Raw genomic sequence first — 22,454 nt, 5'->3', positions numbered from 1 at the left:
AGTATTCAATGTGACATAAGGAAACGCAGCGTTCATCATTTAGGATTAACCTTGGTTCATCTTGTCAGATGCGGCTCCGGCTCCGCATTTGAATCTGCAGACCGTGGAAAGAATTGCAAGCGTACAGATTGATAATGTCAAGCCTCTCTGCTCACTGGAGTTTAGAAAGTGGAGGGGGGACCTCATTGAAACTTACAGAATAATGAAAGGCAGAAATAGAGTGGATACGGAAAGGATGTTTCCACTGGTCATAGTTTCAGAATTAAAGGGCGCTCTTTTCGAAAGGAGGTGAGGAGGAACTTCTTTCGTCGGAGGGTAGTTAATCTGTGGAACTCAGTGCCACAGAGGGCTATGGAGGCCGTCAATGCATATTTTTAAAGCAGAGAGAGACAAATTCTTGATTAGAACGGGTGTCAAGGGTTATGTGGAGAAGGCAGGTAATGGGATTAGGAGGCAGAGATCAGCTGACTGAATAGCATGCAACAAAAACTTTTCACTGTACCTCAGTAATAAACTAAACTGTCTGAAGAAGGGTCTCGACCCGAAACGTCACCCATTCCTTCTCTCCCGAGATGCTGCCTGACCTGCTGAGTTACTCCAGCATTTTGTGAATAAATCGATTTGTACCAGCATCTGCAGTTATTTTCTTATATGTACTAAAACAAGATTGTGTCATCACACTTCTCCACTTCCCAATCTTCAACTCTGTACCTCATCACTCCTTCAATTAATTTCCTGCAAAATAGTGGATTCTGTAGGATGATTGGGAAATTATTCAACCTACATCACCTCCGCTCCAAACCCAAGTTCATCTTTGTATTAATTTACACAATGTAATTGACATTTGGATATGTGCACAGAGACCAAGCTCCAAATCATCTTCACTGAACAGCATGAGAGGATGTACATTATACTAAATGCCCAGAAGACTAACTTACTCCACAATAAAACTTATATTCCTGACATTCAAGATTAATAGTGAGATCCTGGGAAATATGAATCTTTTTCTATATCTCAAGCCATCTATTTGTGGAAGAGATAATCACTGCCAGCACACTCTTTCACTGACTGAGAAAAAGAGTGTCTTGAAGAACACGATTTGAAACCTGGCAGAGTTGTGCTTTATCTTCTGCAGTGATCTCCACCCATTCACATATTTTGGAGACATGGGCTATCTTTAGTGGATACTTCAAATCACGAGAGCGGAACCACCAACACCATCTCTCCCAATGGCCTACTCCTGCACCTATTTTCTATGATTCTATGTTAGATCCTCTGTCCGTATACTCGTTATCGCCGATCACACAGCCAACGATGGACCATGGTGGACTCCACCTTTCCTTGATCATCGTTACTTTTTGCATATCTTTCATTTATTTGTTCTATATCTCTTTACCTCTCGTTCCCCTCTCCACCGACTCTCAGTCTGAAGAAGGGTCACCCATTCCTTTTCCCCAGAGATGCTGCTTGTCCCGCTGAGTAACTCCAGCATTTTGTGTCTGTCTTCAGTGTAAACCAGCAGCTGCAGCTCCTCCCTGCACAGCTTGTGCGCGCGCACTATGGGGGGGGGGGCAATGACTTGGATCTGCCGAAGTCCATCATCCGCCGGGATTCCTCGTCTCGCTGGACGCTGGATGGTGACGGGGATGTGGGCGGGACCAATGGCATGACGTCATATAGTGGACGTGGGTTCCGACCAATCGTGAGTGGCTCCCACTCGCATCGCAGGGCCTAGGTCCTCTTCCCTCCCCCTCCCGCCAGCCAATCAGGAAGACGCCATCGACAGAGGGCGGGGCTTGCGCGGCCCGCTGATGCGCGTGCGCGCGGCCGATGTGGCGGTTGGGCGGTGCGGCTGCGTCGCTGGTCCAGGCCGCGGGGCTGGTGTGTCGGATGAAGGGCCGGTTTTACTACGCGGTGCGGGCGGGGAAGAGCCCCGGGGTGTACCCCACCTGGTGAGTGGGAAGGGGGCGAGTCTGCACTCCCCCCCCGCTGTGCGGCCTCAGCGCTGGGTCACAGAGTGGTCGGGTCAGTGTGTGCTTGGATCCCGACTCTGCTGGTGCTTTGCCAGCATCGTATTTGCTCCCATCACCACACCTGGCAGCGATTTCCAGGTTCCCACCTCCCTGCGTGTAAAACAAACTTACCCCGCACATCTCCTTTAAACTTTGCCTCTTTCACCTGAAACTATGCGCTCTAGTCTTTGACATTTCCACCCTGGCTGGAAGAAGGGTTTGACTGTCTACCCTAATAGTCAGAAGATAAACATGTAATCCTATCTGTGTACAACTGGTTCAAATCAAAGTGTCAGGGAACTAAATATGAAATTCTTGAATATGAATTGGAAAAATGTTATTATTTTCTAAACATGAAAACTTGCGTTAAAATTTCTGTCACGTTAATGAGCCAAAAATATAGGCTACTCTCCCTGTTCAAAATGAGGTTTGTCAAAGTTAAATGTTGACACAAAACGTAATATCTCCTATTCTGGCATTAGATACAGCTGTTAGTTCTTCATTGATAGGAAACTTGCTTGTGACTTGCTAACATTTACTATTAATCTATACTCTATGGTGTGGAATATATAAGCACATTCATTTTCCAACAATACATGAGCAGCACACGATTTGGTATTGAAAAGATGACAAGTAACAAGAAATAGTTTATTGTTATTTGTACCGAGGTACAGTGAAAATGTTTAGTGCAAGGTTAGTCCGAGGTCACCAAAGAGGTAGACAGTAGTTCAGCACTGGTTGCGGTAGGATGATTCGGTTGCCTGATCGAAGCATGGACAGATCTGAGTGGCGTTTAAGAAGATCATAGTTAAAGTAATAAATGGTGCTGTAGGTATAGATATTTAAGAGTGTGGAGCAATTGTAATATTCGTTTGCAGATCTGCTTATGTGGCTGGAACGCTAATAGTCACCTGGGTTGGGTGCCATCTTACATAGAAACATAGAAAATAGGTGCAGGAATAGGCCATTTGGCCCTTCGAGTCAGCACTGCCATTCAATATGATCATGGTTGATCATCCAAAATTAGTACCTATTTCCTGCTTTTTCCCCATGTCCCTTGATTCCATTAGCCCAAGGAGCTAAATCTAACTCTTGAAACCATCCAGTGAATTGGCCTCACTGCCTTCTGTGGCAGAGAATTCCAGATTCACAACTCTGGGTGAAAATGTTTTTCCTCATCTCAGTCCTAAATGGCCTACCCCGTATTCTTAAACTGTCACCCCTGGTTCTGGACCCCCCCAACATCGGGAACATTTTTCCTGCACCTAGCCTGTCCAATCCCTTAAGAATTTTATATGTTTCAGGGGAGCTGATCTGTAGATGTTGAGCCTGAGGCCCAGCCTTTTGTACAATTCATTGAATGAATCAACAGTGAATTGGAGCTTTGTGTCCAACCACACACATGCACGTGTTATCTGCAATCTAGATTAGTTCCAATGCATCTGGAAGTTTGTTGTTGGTGAGCTGCAGTAGGGTAGTGAGGGGAAAAAATGAAGTAAAAATGGTGACTATCAAGGACTGAGGCATTTGTATGGTATATCAACTGGAAGAATTTCTCAGCCACAACTCTCTTTCATGTGACCACTCTTGTCTCTAGCCTGCAGCCTTGCTGCCACCCTTCATAAATCAGAAGTTGAAAACGCTGCATGCCAGTTAAAAGCCAACAAGCCTTCCAAAGAGCCATCCCCTCAGATGTATTTCTTCTGAAATTCTAAAACTTAGCAGAGGGGGGCAGCAGTCAGAACCCACAACGTCCTTTTCATAGATAAGGGAAATGAGGATGTTGTAGTGGACGTTGAGGCACTCTACTCCTGATCACATTCAGCAATTAAATTAAATCCAATGCAAATAGAGAGGATTGCTTGCTCTCTGCCACAAGGAGCACCATCACAGTGATGCTATTCAAGCTGAGAGTGACTGAAGTGCTGCTGAGCAAATCACACTGTATTCCCATTTGTCCGAAGGCAAATGGGCACGTCTCCATACTGCGATAACTCTGAGAGAAATGCTGGGATCAACCGCAATACCTGGAATGCACATTTGTCTTATAAGGACAGGCTGGGGTTGTTTTCAGTGGAGTTCAAAAGAATGAGAGGGTGTGAGATTCTGAGGGATCTTGTGAGGAAGGCTGTGGACAGGCTGATTATATCTTGCGTGAGAATCCACGATTAGGAGTCATTGTTTGAAAATAAAGTGTCACCCATTTAAGACAGGTGTGGAATTTTCCCACTGAGGGACGTGTCATTGTAACTATAAAGTCAGGAAAGTCTCAGGAAATATTCATAAAATGGTGATAGATGTATGTTCAGTCATTCTACACCTCCATCCCCGAACAGGAAGGCCTTAAAGCCCTCCGTTTCTTCCTCGACCGCAGAACCATCCAATTTCCCTCTGCTAACACTCTGCTGGTCCTCACCCTCAACAACCTCTCCTTTGACATCTCCCACTTCTTCCAAGTCCAAGGCATAGCTATGGGCCCCAGCTATGCTTGCCTCTTTGTAGGGTACGTTGAACAGCCCTGTTCCAGGCTTACACTGACCCTATCCCCGAACTCTATCTCCATTACGTTGATGATTGCATCGGTGCTACCTCCTGCATCCATGCAGAACTCATGGACTTCTTCAACTTCACCACCAATTTTCATCCTGCACTCAAATTTACTTGGACCATCTCCAACACCTCCCTCCCCTTTCTTGACCTCACAGTCACCATCACAAGAAATAGACTATTGACGAACATCTATTACAAACTCACTGACTCCCACAACTATCTCGACAACAATTCTTCCCACCCTGCCTCTTGCAAAAACGCTCCCCTACTCCCAATTCCTCCGTTTACGCCGCATCTGCGCCCAAGATGAGGTGTTCCATACTAGAACAGCTGAGATGTCCTCATTCTTTAGGAACGGGGGTTCCCCTCTCCCATCATAGATGAGAGCCTCACTTGTGTCTCCTCAGTACCCCACAGCTCTGCCTTTCTCCACCTCCCTCTAGTCGCAACAGAGTCCCCCTAATCCTTACCTTCCACCCCATCAGCTGTCGCATACAACACATAATCCTCCAAAATGTCCGCCACCTCCAACGGGATCTCACCACTAGCCTCATTTTCCCATCTCCACCCCTTTCCGCCTTCTGCAGAGACTGTTCCCTCCGCAACTCCCTGCTTAACTCATCCCTTCCCACCCAAACCACCCCCTCCCCAGGTACCTTCTCCTGCAACCGCAGAAGATGCAACACCTGTCGTGATACCTCCACCATCTACTCTGTCCAGGGACCCCGACAATCCTTTCACGTTAGGCAGAGGTTCACTTGCACCTCCTCCAACTTCATCTACTGTATTCGTTGTTCAAGATGTGAACTCTTATACATCGGCGAGACCAAACGCAGACTGGGCGATCGTTTCGCGGAACAACTTCGCTCAGCCCGTCTGAACCAACCTGATCTCCCGGTTGCTGAACACTTTAATTCTCCTTCCCATTCCTCCACAGACCTTTCTGTCCTGGGTCTCCTCCATTGTCAGAGTGAGGCTAAACACAAATTGGAGGAACAGCATCTCATATTTCGCTTGGGCAGCTTACATCCCAGTGGTATGAATATTGATTTCTCTCACTTCAGGTAGCCCCGGCATTCCCTCTCTCTCTATCCCTCCCCCACCCAAGTCGCACTAGCTTCTCATTTTCACCCTACAAACAGCTTACAATGGCCTGTTTCCTTTATCATCATTACGTTTTTGCATATCTTTCATTCATTGTTCTTTACCTCTCCACATCACTGTCTATAATCTCTTGTTTCCCTTATGCCTAACCATTCTGAAGAAGGGTCTCGACCCGAAACGTTAACCATTCCTTCTTTCCAGAGATGCTGCCTGTCCCGCTGAGTTACTCCAGCTTTTTGTGCCTCTCTTCAGTGATAGATTTATGCTTGATAAACAAGGGGTTATCCACCAGAATGTGGTCACAGAGTTGTACAGTACGAAAACTGGCCCTCTGGCCAGGACCCATGTCAATCGTGTCCATGCCAATCAAGATGCCTGCCTAAGCTAATTCATTTTGAAGAAGGGTCTCGATTCAAAACCACCTATCCATGTTCTCCAGAGATGCTGCCTGACCCACTGAGTTATTTCTGCACTTTGTGTCCTTTTGTGTAAGCTAATCCAATTTGTCTGTGTTTGACCAGTATCCCTCTAAACATTTCCTGCTACCAGTCAAAATGTCCTTTAAATGTTATTTTACCTGCCTCAATCATTCTCTCTGGCAGTTCCGATGGGAAAATGATTATTCACCTTATCCATGCCCCTCATGATTTTTTTGATACCTCTAGAAGATGTTCAATTTACAATTGGATCAGCCACGTTAGTAAATGGTGTCGACAAAAAAAGACACACAGTGCTGGAGTAACTGCGGGGTTAGGCAGCATCCGTGGAGAACATGGATAGGTGCCATTTTGAGTGGGACTCTTCCTCAGCAGCTTGAGTTGCTCAGTGGTCTCTCTCGTTTATATGTTCACTGTATGTGGTCTTTTCAAAATTAATAAAGCCTATTTTTGATGGACTGTGCAGCAATCCTCTTCATCTTTGGCTTTCTTCCGAAAAATGTTTCCATTGAGATTGGATCCCTTGGTTAGGATCATGGCTTTACATGCCTATGTGAAACAAACATGACAGCAAATGGGGAGTAGCCAAGGATGATTGATTAATATATAGCAAACAATCCAGTTAGTTACTAATATTTTTATTTGAATGAAAAGTTGACTCTAGTCAATAGATATGCCTGCATTTGTGAACTGGTGAATTTTTATTTTCATTATTGTCTGTTCTTGACTTGTGATGGCAGAGGTATTTAATTTAGCATTGAAAATATTCCTTATTTTCTGAATGAATCTGTTCCTAATTGCCTTTTTATATGATTTAAATTAGTGAGTGGGTGATGATTGAATTATTATAACCAGTTGTAATTAAATCTTTGTTTTGTATAGTCACAGCTGGAGAGAAGTTTGCAAACTGTAGTGATACTCATACTTCTTACAGTTCTATAGTAATTAGTTAGCGGGAAGATATGAGTTTATATTATCAATTTCCATTTTAGAGACGAACATAAGAACTTCGAAAGTTAACATGAATGTGGATAAAAATATTATTGGTACATAGTGGATGCATATGGGGATTTTATTTGGGAGAATTAATTGAGAGGGAAATCTTTGAGTGGATTGCTTTCCAATTTATGTCTTTGATTATTTTGTTACATTTTAGTTTATCCCATTTTACAATTATTATTAATGTTGTAAAATATTAAAGAATTAGTCATAATGTTTCACTGAAATTGAGTACGTGTATAATATCTATTTTCCTTTTAGGGATGATTGTAAAAAGCAAGTCGACAAATTTCCTAATGCCATTTTCAAGAAATTTGCAACAGAAGAAGATGCATGGGCTTTTGTAGGTGCTACAGGTCCAAGTTCACAATCTACAGGTGCTGCAGGTCCAAGTTCACAATCTACATCTAGGGGTAAGATATAAATCTTTGAATCACATAATAAAAGACATGATTCTTTGCCTAAAAAAACACTGATACTGACACAAGATACTGACATCACCCTTGGGTGATGCACAGGGATGTGTAGTTAGAATTTTTGAAGTTTGTTGGCTTTGAAATCTCTGTGTCAAGCTTGATAATATTTTTATTTCAGATGCAGGTGTGATTCCACTGTAGCTGAAAAGGGCTGTCAAAATAATTTTACCTACTGGGTTTATAAGAATTACAACTGACAACTTCTTGAAAATTTAGATTCTCTAACCTGTCTCATTGTTGACATGGTTATTTTACTTTTTGGCAACCTGAAAATGTGGCAAGTTCTGAAGAGTATTCCAACGCTTCCTACCATGTAGTAGCATGCTAGAATCCTGCTGACACCAAAGGAGTAAAAGGAATATGGACTATATTTCACATTACATACTATTATTGACTGGAAAATTTGATGACTTTGCTAAGTTTTTGGAAAGTGTATCATGATGACAAAATAATGATCCAGCTGCAGGTGCTCTAAAGAGTTAATATGAAACACTATTTCAAGTAGAGCCTTCATGGAACTGTTTTTGCCACTGCATGTAACATCAAATCTTTTTAGCTAAACAAAAATCTGTCCACTTCAAAATGAACAATTAAATGAGCATTATTGCAGTTTTTAATTTCTGCCAACTGCAAGGCTCTATGAAAGGCCTGACTCTAATGTCCAGGTTGAATTCATTATCCCTTGACTCCAAGAAATGGAAACAATTTCTCTCTACCTTATGTTTTTTTTAAATAAGTTGTACTGTATAATTTACATGCTGGCTGAAGTTAAATCGGCAGGAAATTTGTATTGCAAAGGTAGAGAAAGGCAGCTCTATCAAAACCTACCCCATGTAAATCCAGTTCCCTTGGTCTTGATCAGTTAATTGTACAACAAAAATATACCATACACAGCCAAAGATTCTGAAATAGGACACATGAAACAGGAGATAATTGGGAGAGAATAGCCTACACTGTTAATAGGCCCAACACTACATTTTGCCAGTTTAAGCATCTGTCCATTTTACCTAACTGATTCTTATCACGTAGCAGTTTCAAAACCAATTCCAAGATATTCAACTTTAGGTTATCCCATATGAGGGATGTTATTGATTTAGATTTTGAAGCCTATATAAATAACATTGACTTCAAAATTTATTCATGTGGTATGCCTGATTAAACTACCTCTTTGCTAATCTACGTTGACTACACAGTTAAAAAAATTCCAATAATTTCATGCGAGCTGACATTGATCAAATTGATCCATATTAATCAGGTTTCTTCTGATATCATTGTTACATAATCATAGCATATGTAATTTCCAATTTAAAGAAGCTTACTAAATAGAAAAACTGGAAGATGAATCTGCATAGAGTATAGTTTATTTCACACATCTGACACTAATTAATTCTGAGATATTTTTGGTAAATATAAAGAAAAAAAAGTACAATGTATTATACTGTAGGAAAGAAAAAACAAGTAACTTTGGTAAAACCCCTTGACTTCAGTTCTCCAAAGTTTGAAATTGCTTAATATTGACTAAATAGGGTGGTTCAGTTGAAGGACCTAGTGCGGTATTGTCTCTATTATATTATAACATGATCAGTAGTTTGAGTAGACAATAATTAATGTGGGATGATGAGAACATTAATCCACAGGGACAGGTTGTGGAATGTATCCTGCCCCACCAAATATTGTTAATAATTGCAAACTTAAGCATTTCCAATGCAATTATGTGATTTTTGAAAGGAAGAGTAATACTTTGATCTGTCCGACAGATATAATAATAATAATAATAATGCATTTTATTTATATAGCGCTTTTCATATACTCAAAGACGCTTTACAGAGATTTTGAGAACATGGGGAAATTAATAAATAGATAAATAAGTAAATAAATAAATGAACAGAGAAAGGAGACAGAAGGTGAGGTGACCTTCAGTGGTTGAAGGCAGTAATTGATATCAATTAAATAGAGTTGCTGAATGAAACCTGATAAGGAATGCACATAACTGATTTCATAAAAATGATTGCACACCAACATGGTGCTGGTGGAACTCAGACTAAAGGGTCCCGGCATGAAATGTTGCCTGCCCATTCGCTTCACAGTCGCAGCCTGACTCGCTTCGCTGTTCTTCTCGCAGTTCTTCTAGTTGTTTATTGCTCAAGATTCCAGCATCTGCAGTTTCTTGTCTTTCACAAAAATGATTGCCTAACTTGGTCCAGTTTTTAGCCAATTTTAAGTGAAATCTAGTAATTTGAAATAAAAATCTTTATAAATATTTTTCTCCTCCCTTAATGTTGATTTACTGGCTGGGATATATTTCCATTGATTGCCTCCAATGCCATAGAATTAATGGCAACATTCTGCATTATTTAGCCAGGATTCGTGAAGGAGTAAATGGTTGCTGAATTAATACTGGAAAATTAAACCCAGGCTTTTGTTCTTAAAATCTCATCCTGCCGTTTAAGGCAGGGCAGTTCCTGTGTTTGGTCCAGTTCTGCTTTGATCAAAAAAAAATTGTTATTGACTTCTACGTCCCTGTTTCCTGATATTAAAATAGTAGTTGAGATATGGTCAGAAACTTTAGCCAGGACCTGATTGATGTTTTCCTAGAGGACACCACTTAAGTAATTTTATCACTTTCCATAATCATCATGATTCTTGCACAATTTGCTGTTTGTTTTTATGCCATTTCTTGTCACAGTTCTGAATTGTATTTCTATTTTAAAACAATTATATTTCTGGAGAATCGTATCATTAAATCTAGCTTCTAAAAAGTTAACTATATTTATTTCTGTAGAATGTGGTGGCCAAAGTAAACCTGCAGATGAGTCTGAACGACAGAACTGTGGTGAGAAAAAACGTTCCCACAGTTTGTCTGATGATGACAAGGAACCGTGCAACAAACGTTTCAGAAGCACAAAATCATTTGTTGACTTGGAAGAGAAGTTCACTCACATGGGTAGGTTCATTGTATCAGTGTTGTATGCAAAATTATATGAAAGCAGTATTTATTTGTTTTTATGATTTATAAAATTAAAAACCCAAGAAAATAAACTTTTAATAACCATTTACAAACATAAGCAATGAAATTGTATGTTTTGAATTGTATATTGCCATATGCATGATTTTCTTTTTAGTTTCCACTATTCGGAGCTTGTTTTAGTATTTTCTGCTTGAGTGGCCAGACCTACTTCGCAAAGCATAGGGCATGGCACATTCTTATCAGTTTGCGAGCTAAATAATTTCAAATATTCATGTTTTTCTTTTTGTTGTGAAGCGGATTAAAGGTGGCATTGAAATCTATTTTGGGTTGTAGGCAGGTGGAGAGAATAAGTTCAGTGACTGCTTTTAGATGCATAATATAAAAGCAATTGAAAAATAGCAAATGGCAACATTGAAATATTTTAATCATGGTAAGATTTGGATACACAATATATTCAACCATCTCTCTAGATTTATTGTCAAGTCAAGTCAAGTCAATTTTATTTGTATAGCACATTTAAAAACAACCCACGTTGACCAAAGTGCTGTACATCTGATTAGGTACTAAGGAAAAAAATGAAACATACAGTAGCACACAAACAGTTCACAGCGCCTCCTCAATGAGCCTCAAACGCTAGGGAGTAGAAATAGGTTTTGAGCCTGGACTTAAAGGAGTCGATGGATGGGGCAGTTCTGATGGGGAGAGGGATGCTGTTCCACAGTCTAGGAGCTGCAACCGCAAAAGCGCGGTCACCCCTGAACTTAAGCCTAGACCGCGGGATAGTGAGTAGCCCCAAGTCGGCCGACCTGAGGGACCTGGAGTTAGAGAGGGGGGTTAGAAGATTTTTGATGTAGGGGGGGAAATGTCCATTTAGGGCTTTATATGTGAATAGGAGGAGCTTGAAGTTGATTCTGTACCGTACAGGGAGCCAGTGGAGAGAGGCCAGAATCGGGGTGATGTGGTCCCTTTTACGGGTACCCGTCAGGAGTCTCGCTGTGGCGTTTTGGACCATGTATAGAGAGAAGAGAATGGGGCCTAGGATGGAGCCTTGTGGAACTCCGCAGGAGAGGCTAGCTGGAGCAGAGGAATAACTGCCTATGTGATCTTCAGTGACTTACTTTGTGTATGTGATCTAGAAATACAAAAATGTTCAGAGTTATGTACTATGTTTTACTCTCGAGCTTGAATGCTTTTTAGATTGGTGCGAACCTTGTCCCCATATGCTGGCACTTGAGGATTAAGATATTGATAACTGCTCCAGCTTGTTCATTGAAACAACTTCTACAGTACAATTTTCCATCACATCAACTGTAGTTGGTAGCTTAATGTTTATAAGCTTAATTCAGTCTTTATCATTTGTCAATCAAGTAAGTGAAATCCTGAAATGGTACCTGCATTAAATACCCCAGCAAGCATAATCTTCCTCATGTATCAAGCTTTTTATTTGCTAATCACGAGAGCTTCTAGCTGCACAAAGCTTCAACTTAATATGTCATCATTGTGTTCAAAGACATTCATTGTATCCTTATGTTGGCAGAGCTTAAGTCCCATTTTCCTTTCCCAGCATTTCTTTGTTTTAGCCACATGCAGTCTTTGTTTAAGGAAGGTGACATTAAGGTTGATTAAGCATTTACTTTTTTTTTTCAGCTCGCTATTATGTTAGATATCACGTTCAGTATTTTTTCAACAAAATTTTTTCAACATCAGCAATTTAATTGGATTTTATTCTGTGAACAGAATAAATGAGCTTTTACTTTTATGTCCAGGTGATGCAGTTGCAGTCTATACTGATGGCTGCTGTGCGGGTAATGGGCGCAAAGGCGCTCAAGCTGGAATTGGTGTGTACTGGGGACCTGGTCACTCTCTGTAAGTAATGAAATTGGTTTATATTTTTAACAAGCAGCAAATTCATTGTTCAAAAAAATGCTCGAAACGTACAATAAATCAAAACGGTCCAAGGTGAAAGACACAAATTTAACATTCCAGACCACGTTATAACAATTGGTTCCTTGACCTGAAACAATGACCCCATGTGTGTCTCCACAGAGGCTGCTTGATCTGTTGAGTGCTTCCAACTTTAGGAGCTATATAGCACGGAAATTGACTGGCTAAAAAGACTCGGCACTGACCATCAAGCATGGATTTGCATTAGTCACTTGTTTTGTTTTGTTCTTCCCAAGTTCCCTTGCCTCATTACCAGTCCCTCCTTCCAATTCCACCCCAACCCCATTCTAAAAACTTGTGTGCACAACTGGGGGTATCAATAGATGTTGATTAACCTACATGTAAGAAAGAAAACTGCAGATGCTGGTTTAAATCAAAGTAGACTCAAAATGCTGGAGAAACTCAGCGGGTCAGGCAGCATCTCTAGAGAGAAGGAATGGGTGATGTTTCGGGTCGAGACTGATGTCGGGGATGGGGCGGGACAAAGATAGGATGTAGTAGGAGACAGGAAGACTGGTGGGAGAACTGGGAAGGGGGAGGGGATAGAGAGGGAAAGCAGGGACTATCTGAAGTTAGAGAAGTCAATGTTGATACCGCTGGGGTGTAAACTACCCAAGCGAAATATGAGGTGCTGTTCCTCCAATTTGCACTGGGCCTTACTCTGGCAATGGAGGAGGCCCAGGACAGAAAGGTCAGATTGGGAATGGGAGGGGGAGTTAAAGTGGGAGTTAAATCAGGTTGGCTAAGACGGACTGAGCGGAGGTGTTCAGCGAAACGATCACCAAGCCTGCGCTTGGTCTCACCGATGTAGAGAAGTTGACACCTAGAACAGTAGATACAGTGGATGAGGTTGGGGGAGGTGTAGGTGAATCTCTGCCTCACCTGGAAAGACTGTTTGGGTCCTTGGATGGAGTCGAGGGGGGAGGTAAAGGGGCAGGTGTTGCATCTCCTGTGGTTGCAGGGGAAAGTACTTGGGGAGGGAGTGGTTTGGGTGGGAAGGGACGAGTGGACCAGGGAATTTCAGAGGGAACGGTCTGCGGAAAGCAGAAAGGGGTGGAGATGGGAAGATGCGGCCAGTAGTGGGATCCCGTTGGAGGTGGCAGAAATGTTGGAGGATAATATGTTGTATGCGACGGCTAATGGGGTGGAAGGTGAGGACAAGGGGGACTCTGTCCTTGTTACGAATAGGGGAAGGGGAGCAAGAGTGGAGCTGCGGGATATAGAGGAGACCCTAGTGAGAGCCACATCTATAACGGAAGAAGGGAACCCTCTGTCCCTAAAGAATGAGGACATCGCCGATGCCCTAGTATGGAACACCTCATCCTGGGCACAGATGCAGCATAGACGGAGGAGTTGGGAATAGGGGATAGAATTTTTACAGGAAACAGGGTGGGAAGAAGTGTAGTCAAGATATCTATGGGAGTCAGTAGGTTTGTAGATCCCCCTTAATATTCTGTTGGGTAAGCTGCCTCAAATCCGTTGCTGGATAAATCTGTTACAGGATCTGTGGGTTCATTCACTTGAATCCATGGAAGAAGAAGAATAAGATTATTACATTTTGAATTGTGTTTGCATTAATTTTTAATTGTTTGTCTTTTTGTGACTTTGAACTTTTAATTATTTATTTCATTATAAATGGTTTTTAAAGTGATTTTTTCCTGTTTGCTGAGGGCATTCTCAATAATGAAAAAAATCCTTGGCTATAACGGATGACAAAGCCAGGGATGTCAAGAGGACCTTTGTGGTCTGGGCTAATCTTGGCTTGCCCACATGGCGTCAGAATTGTTAATGCAGCTTGGCAGGGCTTAAGCTAGCTAGCGTGACAAGTAGTGGGAACCAGAGTAGTAGGTTTGCAAGTGGAGGGATTGAAAGGAAGCTGAATGTTTAGATCAATTAAGTCTAACTGGAAGAATAGTCAGGGCCAGATTAATGATTACATTGGGACTGATATTCTGAAGTGAATTTATTTCAGTGCAAGGAACAATCTGGGTAAAATAGATTAACTGAAAGTTGGTTTAGTACAATTAACTATGATATAGCCATTACAAAGTAGGGCAGGATTGGTATCTCAGTGTTCTAGAGTTTAGATGCTTCATATGGAATGAGGGGTGTGGAAGCTGCACGATGGATGAGGGAGAATATTACAGCTGCCCTTTGATAGGCTCATCCAGATCATGAATAATAAAGTTGCAATCACTAAGATGGGGTTATACTATTATCCTCCCAATAGCCAACAGAAAATAAAAGGAACTATTGCAGATCATGGAGAGGTGTGAAAACAACAGGGCCATTGTAGTGGGGAATTTTAATTTTACCTATATTGGCTGGGACTTCATGCCAGTGACATAGTTGGAGTAGAATTTGTTAAGTTCATCCAGGTTCATAAGGTTTAGGAAGTAGAAATCGAGCAAGGCCCTTGGGGAATATAAAGGAAGCAAGAAAGAATTTAAACAAGGAATAAGGAGGGTTAAAAAAGGGCTACAGAATGTTCTTGGTTAGAAGGTTTAAAGAAAATCCTAGGCAATAGTATATAGGGATGGAATAGGTAGGGTTGCTGCCTTGTTAGAGACTTTGGTTTGATTCTGACTGCGGGTGCTGTCTGCACTGAGTTTTTACATTCTCCTTGTGACAGCGTGGGTTTTCTCCGGTTTCCTCCCACACTCCAAAGACATCCTGGTTTGTAGGTTAATTGGCTTCTGTAAAATTGTGAACTGTCCCAATTGTGTGGGATGGTGCGGGTGATCACTGGTCGGTGCAGACTCGGTGGGCCAAAGGGCCTGTTTCCTAAAGGTTAAGAAAGTGATAGGAAAAGAGTAGGACAAAGGAGGGAATCAATGTTTGGAGCCAGAGGAAGTGGGAAAGGTACAAAATAAATAAATACCTTGCATTCTAAATATTCGGAAGTGCCATATAATAAAATTGTAATTGAATTTTGTTTCTAATTTGCTGACTGAGTTTTGTTTAATTTGTATAAAGGAAGCATTCTTTGTATGTATGATTTAACTGTGTCCTTAAAAAGTATTTAAAGCACAATTCTTCAGATTTATGGGACTCAACTAGTATTGACAATTTGTATCCTTGGCAACTCTTTTCCGTAGTGCAACACTAAATGAAAACTACTGAGTTCTTTTAGGTTTTGGATGTATTCCATGAGTTTTGCAAAGAACATCTCGCAAGAAAAGCAATTCATAGTTACATCATAAAAACTCTTCCTAGTAAAGATGTGCTGTGCCCAATAGTTGATAAGTGTTTTTCAAGCAAAGCCAAGTGGTGATCAGTATTTCAGGTTCATTTCACTCAATCAAAATGCAATAATCCTTAAGTCTTCTTCTGCACCATTACCATGTATGCCACCACAAAAATCCTCCATTTTGTCATGAAGGTGAAATAACAATAAGACAGTTGGTATTCTGGAGTATTAAGTAGGCTGGAAAATACTTTACAGTGCTGTTACCTGCAAATTATTGTTCTTTTCATCAGAAACTTGAGTGAACGACTTTCAGGAAGACAGACCAACCAAAGAGCGGAAATAGTTGTGAGTCTTTTGCATGATTAAATATATGTGGTACATTATTTTTTTGCCTTAGATATTGTATTGTCTACTGGAATGCTTCCATGGCTGCTTTGTGAGCATCACGCTCATTCAACCCAGCCAGTGAGTTCACAATCTTTTAGAATATTTTTCTTTGTACACCCTGACCATATTTTGCATGTTGGAGTCCCAACATTTATTGAAGTTAAATAGTTTATCAGCTGCATGTTCAGTTACCCCACCCCATATTAAAAGTGTGCCTGATGATGCCCTGGACAGGATCAATGTATTTTCTATTTTTAACTTTAGCCATTCCATCAGAGGATCCAAAAATAATGATACTTTGGCCCTGGTCATTGGGAACTGCCTCTGTAATAATAAACAATTTATTTGGCATCTCACTAGACTGGGTTCCCTTTCTCTGATATATTTGTCTAGCTGGTTTAAATCATAGCTGATCAGCAGAAACTTAGTGCACCAACTTTCATTTTCTTTCAATAGTTCAGGTATAGTTCAAGTAGTTGGGTCAGGTCAACCCATATATGTAGTATCTCAAAAGTCTGAGCGAAAAATTAAAGAGTTTTCAATTGAAAATTTAAAAATTAGGCCCCCTTTTGGCCTATGGAGGCCAAAACTATATGTAGTGTGCATCCTTATGCTAACTCCAACACATAAACAAAATTTCCAATTTTTAGGTGGTTTTGTCACTGAACTGTGCAGAGGATGGTTTATTACAGATACAGGAACATTTTGGATAAGTAACGTTTTGGGTTGGGACCCTTCTAAAGGCAGGGTCCCGACCTGAAACATCACCTATGTTCTCCAGAGATGCTGCCTGACCTGCTGAGTTACTCCAACATTTTGTGTCATTTTGTTCTATACATATATTGATTATAATTATTTCCTTACTTTGGTAACATTTTGATGAAGCGACACTTCTCTTCACCAGCGTATGTCAATGAGAATTCATTAAAAAAAATCTTCAGTGCTGTTCAATATTTCTTCAAAAATATTTGAACTGAAAGATACCACAATTTATTGTATTGTGTTCTTTTATTGTCTTGCTAGGCAGCGTGTCGAGCAATTGAACAGGCAAAGGAATACAATATGGAAAAACTGGTTATTTTCACTGATAGCATGTTTACAATAAATGGTGAGTAGATGAGCCAAAGACTGATATATATTAATTGGTGTACTTTTAATAAGCTTTCTTCTTATGCCTATAATTCGCTAATTTCTTGTGGGAAGTTTTGATTATGCTTATCTTGATTTGTTGTTGAATGGCTTGCTGGTGCTTATTGCATTGATCTTATTTTTGACCATCAAATGATGAGGGAAGAGTAATGCAAGATTACACACTTGGATTGATTTGATATTAATTGATTCACATTCCAAATTGGCTGCTGTGGTTCTTGTTTACATATGTTATTTACTTTACAAAGGTAATTTCTGGCTGTAAAGGTTCCGGTGCCTTAAAACCATGAAAGGTGGTTACAAATACATTAAAGTTCTGTTCTTTATCCTTAGGTATTACTAACTGGATTAAATCTTGGAAGATTAAAGGTTGGAGATTAGGTACGGGAAGACCTGTAATCAACAAAGAGGACTTTGAAAGACTCGACAAATTGACTTCTGGTTTCAATGTTGAATGGGTACTCAACTTTCTTAATTTCCATGGACCATTTCTCAGAAGAATAACTTGGAATCAATGCCTTGTTTCTATTATATTATCTGATGGGCTCAATGTCAGGGGAGGAGGGACTATTATTAAAGATTGACCAAACTGGATGTTCCTCTACCCTGCCCTTAAATTCACCTGGACCACCTCCGACCCCACTCTCCCCTTTCATGATGTCTGTCTCCATCATAGGGGACAGACCATCGATTGATGTCTACAACCAACTCACCGACTCCCATAGTTATCTGCACTACACCTACTCTTCCCCTGCCTCTTGCAAAGACACTATTCTCTACTGTCTCCGTTTCTAGGCTGCATCTGCTCTGAGGATGAGGCTTTCCATTCTTGGACATCTGATATGTCCTATTTGATTAGTAAACGTGGTTCCCCCCCTCCGCTGTCATAGATGGATCCCTCACCCATGTCTTCAATGTGTCCCGTAGTTAGAAAACATAGAAAAATAGGTAGGAGGAGGCCAATCGGCCCTTCGAGCCATTCAATATGATCATGGCTGATCATCTAAAATCAGTACCCCGTTCCTGCTTTTTCTCCATATCCCTTGATTCATTTAGCCCTGATCTGAATCTAACTCTCTCTTGAAAATATCCAATGAATTGGCCTCCACTGCCATCTGTGGCAGCAAATTCCGCAGATTCACAACTTTGGGTGAAAAGATTTTCCTCATCTCAGTCCTAAATGGCCTATCCCTTATTCTTAAACTGTTCTGCTATTAACGCCCACCCCCACCCCAGCAGAACAAGGATAGTGTTCCCCTGGCCCTCAGCTTTCACCCTGCCGGCCTCCACATCCAACATATCATTTTCTGATGTGATCCCACCACCGGTCACACTTCCTCTGCAACTCCTGGGTTTACTCATCCCTTCCCACTCAAACCACCCGCTCCACAGGTACTTCCCCTTGCTACTGGAGGAGATGTGATACCTTTGCCTCTTCCCTCATCTCCATCCAGGGACGCGAGCAGTCCTTCCAAGTTACATAGAGGTTCAGAAATGTTGCTTTATATGTTTTGCACAGGAGGTGACAGGGTTGCTAAAGTTGGGACTTGCCCTTTGATGCAACTGGTTACCATACATGGAGCAGTGCATTGTTTCGTTTCCGGGAACGTGTGATAACTTTTGTCACACGATTAAAATAATAGTGGAATGCCACATTGGGTAAATTATAGTTTTTAATATGTTTAAAATATGTGGTCTTGAAATGCATCTTCTGATCTACTTTCCAGATACATGTACCAGGTCACGCTGGTTTCACAGGAAATGAAGCAGCAGACAGTCTTGCAAAGGACGGAGCGGTCAAGCCACTATGCTGATGAGCCCTGACAAGATTGCACTAACCAATTCTTCAAGGATGCAAGTGTAAACTGTGCATTAGCTATTACAAAGCAAGCTTCAATAATTATATTTTTGGCAAAACTTCTTATAACAAAGCCCTGTTCTTTGCTGACATTGCTGGAGAGTTTGACCAACTGTCATATCGGACATTAGTATTTCTTGTTTGTGTGTGAAACAAAGAAATTTGTCTATACCTTTCCAGCTATTTGTTCAAATTGGTGATGGAATATCTTTTTTTATTGGATTATGTTCACTCAATAAACAATATTAATCTGGAGTCCTCAGTTGGATATCTAAACAATACAACTTAAATATTCCGTTTTCATCTATAAGTCACATTTGAACCAACTCAACCTGAAGATCATGGGCAAGTGTTCAAATGGGTGGCACTGGTTATGTGCATTTATTGCATTGAGGCTGAATTTAAACGCAGCTGGTCTTGCTTCTACACTAGAATCCACTGATGACTCTAAAAGATGTTTTGACTCTAGATGACTCTAAAAGATAAAGTTTTAGTGATATTTTCTGGGAAGGTTCTGCTCTGGGTCTGGAAATATTTCAGTGATAAGCTCCAGATGCAGGTAATAGATTTCTCCCAGTTGTCTTTCAGTTCACTAGACGCATGCATTGACATAAAAATCTGTAATGGATGAGTCTCATCCCAAACATTCTATCTTCTCCCCTCTCCCATCAGGCAAAAGGTACAGAAGTATGAAAACTCATCTCTCCAGATTTAGGAATAGTTTCTTCCCAACTGTTATCAGGCAACTGAAACATTCTACCAACAACTAGAGAGTGGTCCTGATCTACCATCTGCTTCATTGGAGACCTTCAGGCTATCTTCAATCGGACTTTACTGGACTATATCTTGCACTAAATGTTGGTTCCTTTATCCTGTAAAGTGGACGGCTTGATTGTAATCATGTACGGTCTTTTGGCTGACTGGTTAGCGTGCAACTAAAAGGCTTTTACTGTACCTCGGTACACATGACAATAATAAATTAAACTACTGAGTCATTCAATGGCAAAGAAGGAAAACCTGATACAGACTTGACAAGGTTATTGTAGATGATTCCGCTGACAAGGCCTGTTATTTCATCATTATTAAAAGATGTGGCCCTCTTCCACCCCAAGTCCTCATTTGGGTCGTTGGCCATCAAAATCACTTCTAATTCATTGGCTATATATTGTTATACAGCTGACCCTTGCTGGTGCTTGTCCAAGTAAGGAAGAGCGATCCAATGAGGTTGCAGACTGAAATGAAAATAGGCCCGTAGAAAGAATAAGAGAGGGCCAAGACACATGGGTTAAACCGGCAATGTTAGCAACTTGACTGAAATTTAAGTTACTTTCACCCTTGCATAAGGAAATGTAGAAAGTGTTTCAATGGAAGTTTCTTGATTTTGTTAGAAACATAGAAAAATAGGTGCAGGAGTAGGCCAATCGGCCCTTCGAGCTAGCACTGCCTTTCAATATGATCATGGCTGATCATCTAAAATCAGTACCCTGTTCCTGCTTTTTCTCCATTTCCCTTAATTCCTTCAGCCCTAAGAGTGTAATCTAACTCTCTCTTGAATGCTAGCCTGGCTGAGCTTTTACCATAAGCTTCAAATACATTTTTTCATCAGCATCAATTATCACAGTTTCGTGGCACCACCGTCTGCAGCCAGCTTTTTCTTCTGAGAGAAAAATGTTGAATGCAAGAGCGGAATAAACACCAATTTGGGCACATGCAGATAAGATCTGGATGTCCATTGCCCCTTAAATAAAAAGTTCTTGAAATTTTGCAGTATAAATCCTATAGAGGGCAAAAATGACTTGCCCGTGGTTTAAAGAGAGGTGCTTTATTGTTGCTGGAGATTGCCGGGCATGCAGATAATGAGGGAAATCGTTTTGAGATAAGAAACATAGAAACATAGAAAATAGGTGCAGGAGTAGGCCATTCGGCCCTTCGAGCCTGCACCGCCATTCAATATGATCATGGCTGATAATCCAGCTCAGTAGCCTGTACCTGCCTTCTCTCCATACCCCCTGATCCCTTTAGCAAAAAGGGCCACATCTAACTCCCTCTTAAATATAGCCAATGAACTGGCCTCAACTACCTTCTGTGGCAGAGAATTCCACAGACTCACCACTCTCTGTGTGAAGAAATGTTTTCTCATCTCGGTCCTAAAAGACTTCCCCCTTATCCTTAAGCTGTGACCCCTGGTTCTGGACTCCCCCAACATCGGGAACAATCTTCCCGCATCTAGCCTCTCCAACCCCTTAAGAATTTTATATGTTTCTATAAGATCCCCCCTCAGTCTTCTAAATTCCAGCGAGTACATAAGGAGCTATGGGCTCCAGGATGTGCATTGGCACTGAAAGTTATAGTAGGCATAAGTTCAGAAGCTGATTGCAGGGGACCTGTGGCCATTTGGGTCATAGAAATACACCCTTCTGGAATTCAAAATTCGCTACCCAAAGATTTGAGATGGCAGATAAATAATGTGGAAATAAATTAACACAAATGTGAAAGGAACTAATTGGTTTAAACCAAAGATAGACACAAAAAGCTGGAATAACTCAGCAGGTCAGATAGCATCTCTGGAGAAAAGGAATAGGTGACATTTCAGGTCGAGACCCTTCAGACAGAGTCAGCCCCCTGACTCCCAGTCTTAAGAACTGTCTCGACCCGAAACTCGACCTTTTCTCCAGAAATGCTGTCTGACCCACTGAGTTATTCCAGCTCTTTGTGTCTTTCAGATGATTATAGGTCTCTATAAGTGACGGTGAACTGCCAGAAGCTATCATTCCACATCCCTTCTTCCTTCTGTAACTCAGTGGGTCAGGCAACATCTCTGGAGAAAAGGAGTAGGTGAGGTTTCAGGTTCGACTCCTTCTTCAGACTTGAGGCTGAAGGGGGGTTCCGACCCAAGACGTGATCTACTAGTTGACCTGCTGAGTTACTCCAGCATTTGTGTCTATATCTTCAGTGTAAACCAGCACCTGCAGATCCTTCCAACACCCTTCTTCCTTCTGTTCACTCCCCTCAATTTGCTCTCCCTCTCGGTTTGTTCTCTCCTCTCTTCATTTCCCCACCTTCAATTCACAAACTCTCTATCTGTTTGCTTCCTCCTCCCTCCATCCCTGTTTATTCCTTCTACCTCTCGCCTTTCTCCATTCCTCAGCTATTTCCTCGTCTCTCTCTGTCAGTTCTTCCCCCTTCTTCATCTCCTGACTCCCCCCCCCCCCCCATTCTTCCTGCACCCACTCTTACTCCCACACTTCCTTTTGCCTCCCATCTGTCCGCCCAACCCTCACTTTATGACATTACCTCTCTACCTGTTTCCCCCCACTGTCTCCCTCTCCTTCCCAATCATGGATCTTCCCCATTCTCCAGTACAAGACTGCCTGACAGAG

The 22,454-nt window shown here is 41.4% G+C and overlaps 1 protein-coding gene across 2 annotated transcripts; it reads left to right on the top strand.

The window, feature by feature from the left end:
- Positions 1-1,812: 1,812 nt before the first annotated feature.
- On the top strand, positions 1,813-20,969 carry rnaseh1 (ribonuclease H1). 2 transcript variants are annotated; one of them, XM_078399214.1, is made up of 9 exons: positions 1,823-1,952; positions 5,500-5,626; positions 7,364-7,515; positions 10,361-10,522; positions 12,313-12,412; positions 15,971-16,025; positions 17,091-17,175; positions 17,550-17,674; positions 18,944-20,969. In XM_078399214.1, the coding sequence occupies exons 2-9, from the start codon at positions 5,601-5,603 to the stop codon at positions 19,028-19,030; spliced, it is 792 nt and encodes a 263-aa protein (XP_078255340.1). In that variant the 5' UTR covers positions 1,823-1,952; positions 5,500-5,600; the 3' UTR covers positions 19,031-20,969. The 2 variants fall into 2 exon arrangements, with proteins under 2 accessions (XP_078255339.1, XP_078255340.1); XM_078399213.1 differs by lacking the exon at positions 5,500-5,626 and having other exon boundaries at positions 1,813-1,952; positions 18,944-20,967.
- The last annotated feature ends 1,485 nt before the right edge of the window (positions 20,970-22,454 follow it).

Source organism: Rhinoraja longicauda, chromosome 5, assembly GCF_053455715.1.
Source record: "Rhinoraja longicauda isolate Sanriku21f chromosome 5, sRhiLon1.1, whole genome shotgun sequence".
In the NCBI taxonomy this organism is placed as follows: domain Eukaryota; kingdom Metazoa; phylum Chordata; class Chondrichthyes; order Rajiformes; family Arhynchobatidae; genus Rhinoraja; species Rhinoraja longicauda.
This window is presented reverse-complemented; position numbering and strand designations above follow the sequence as displayed.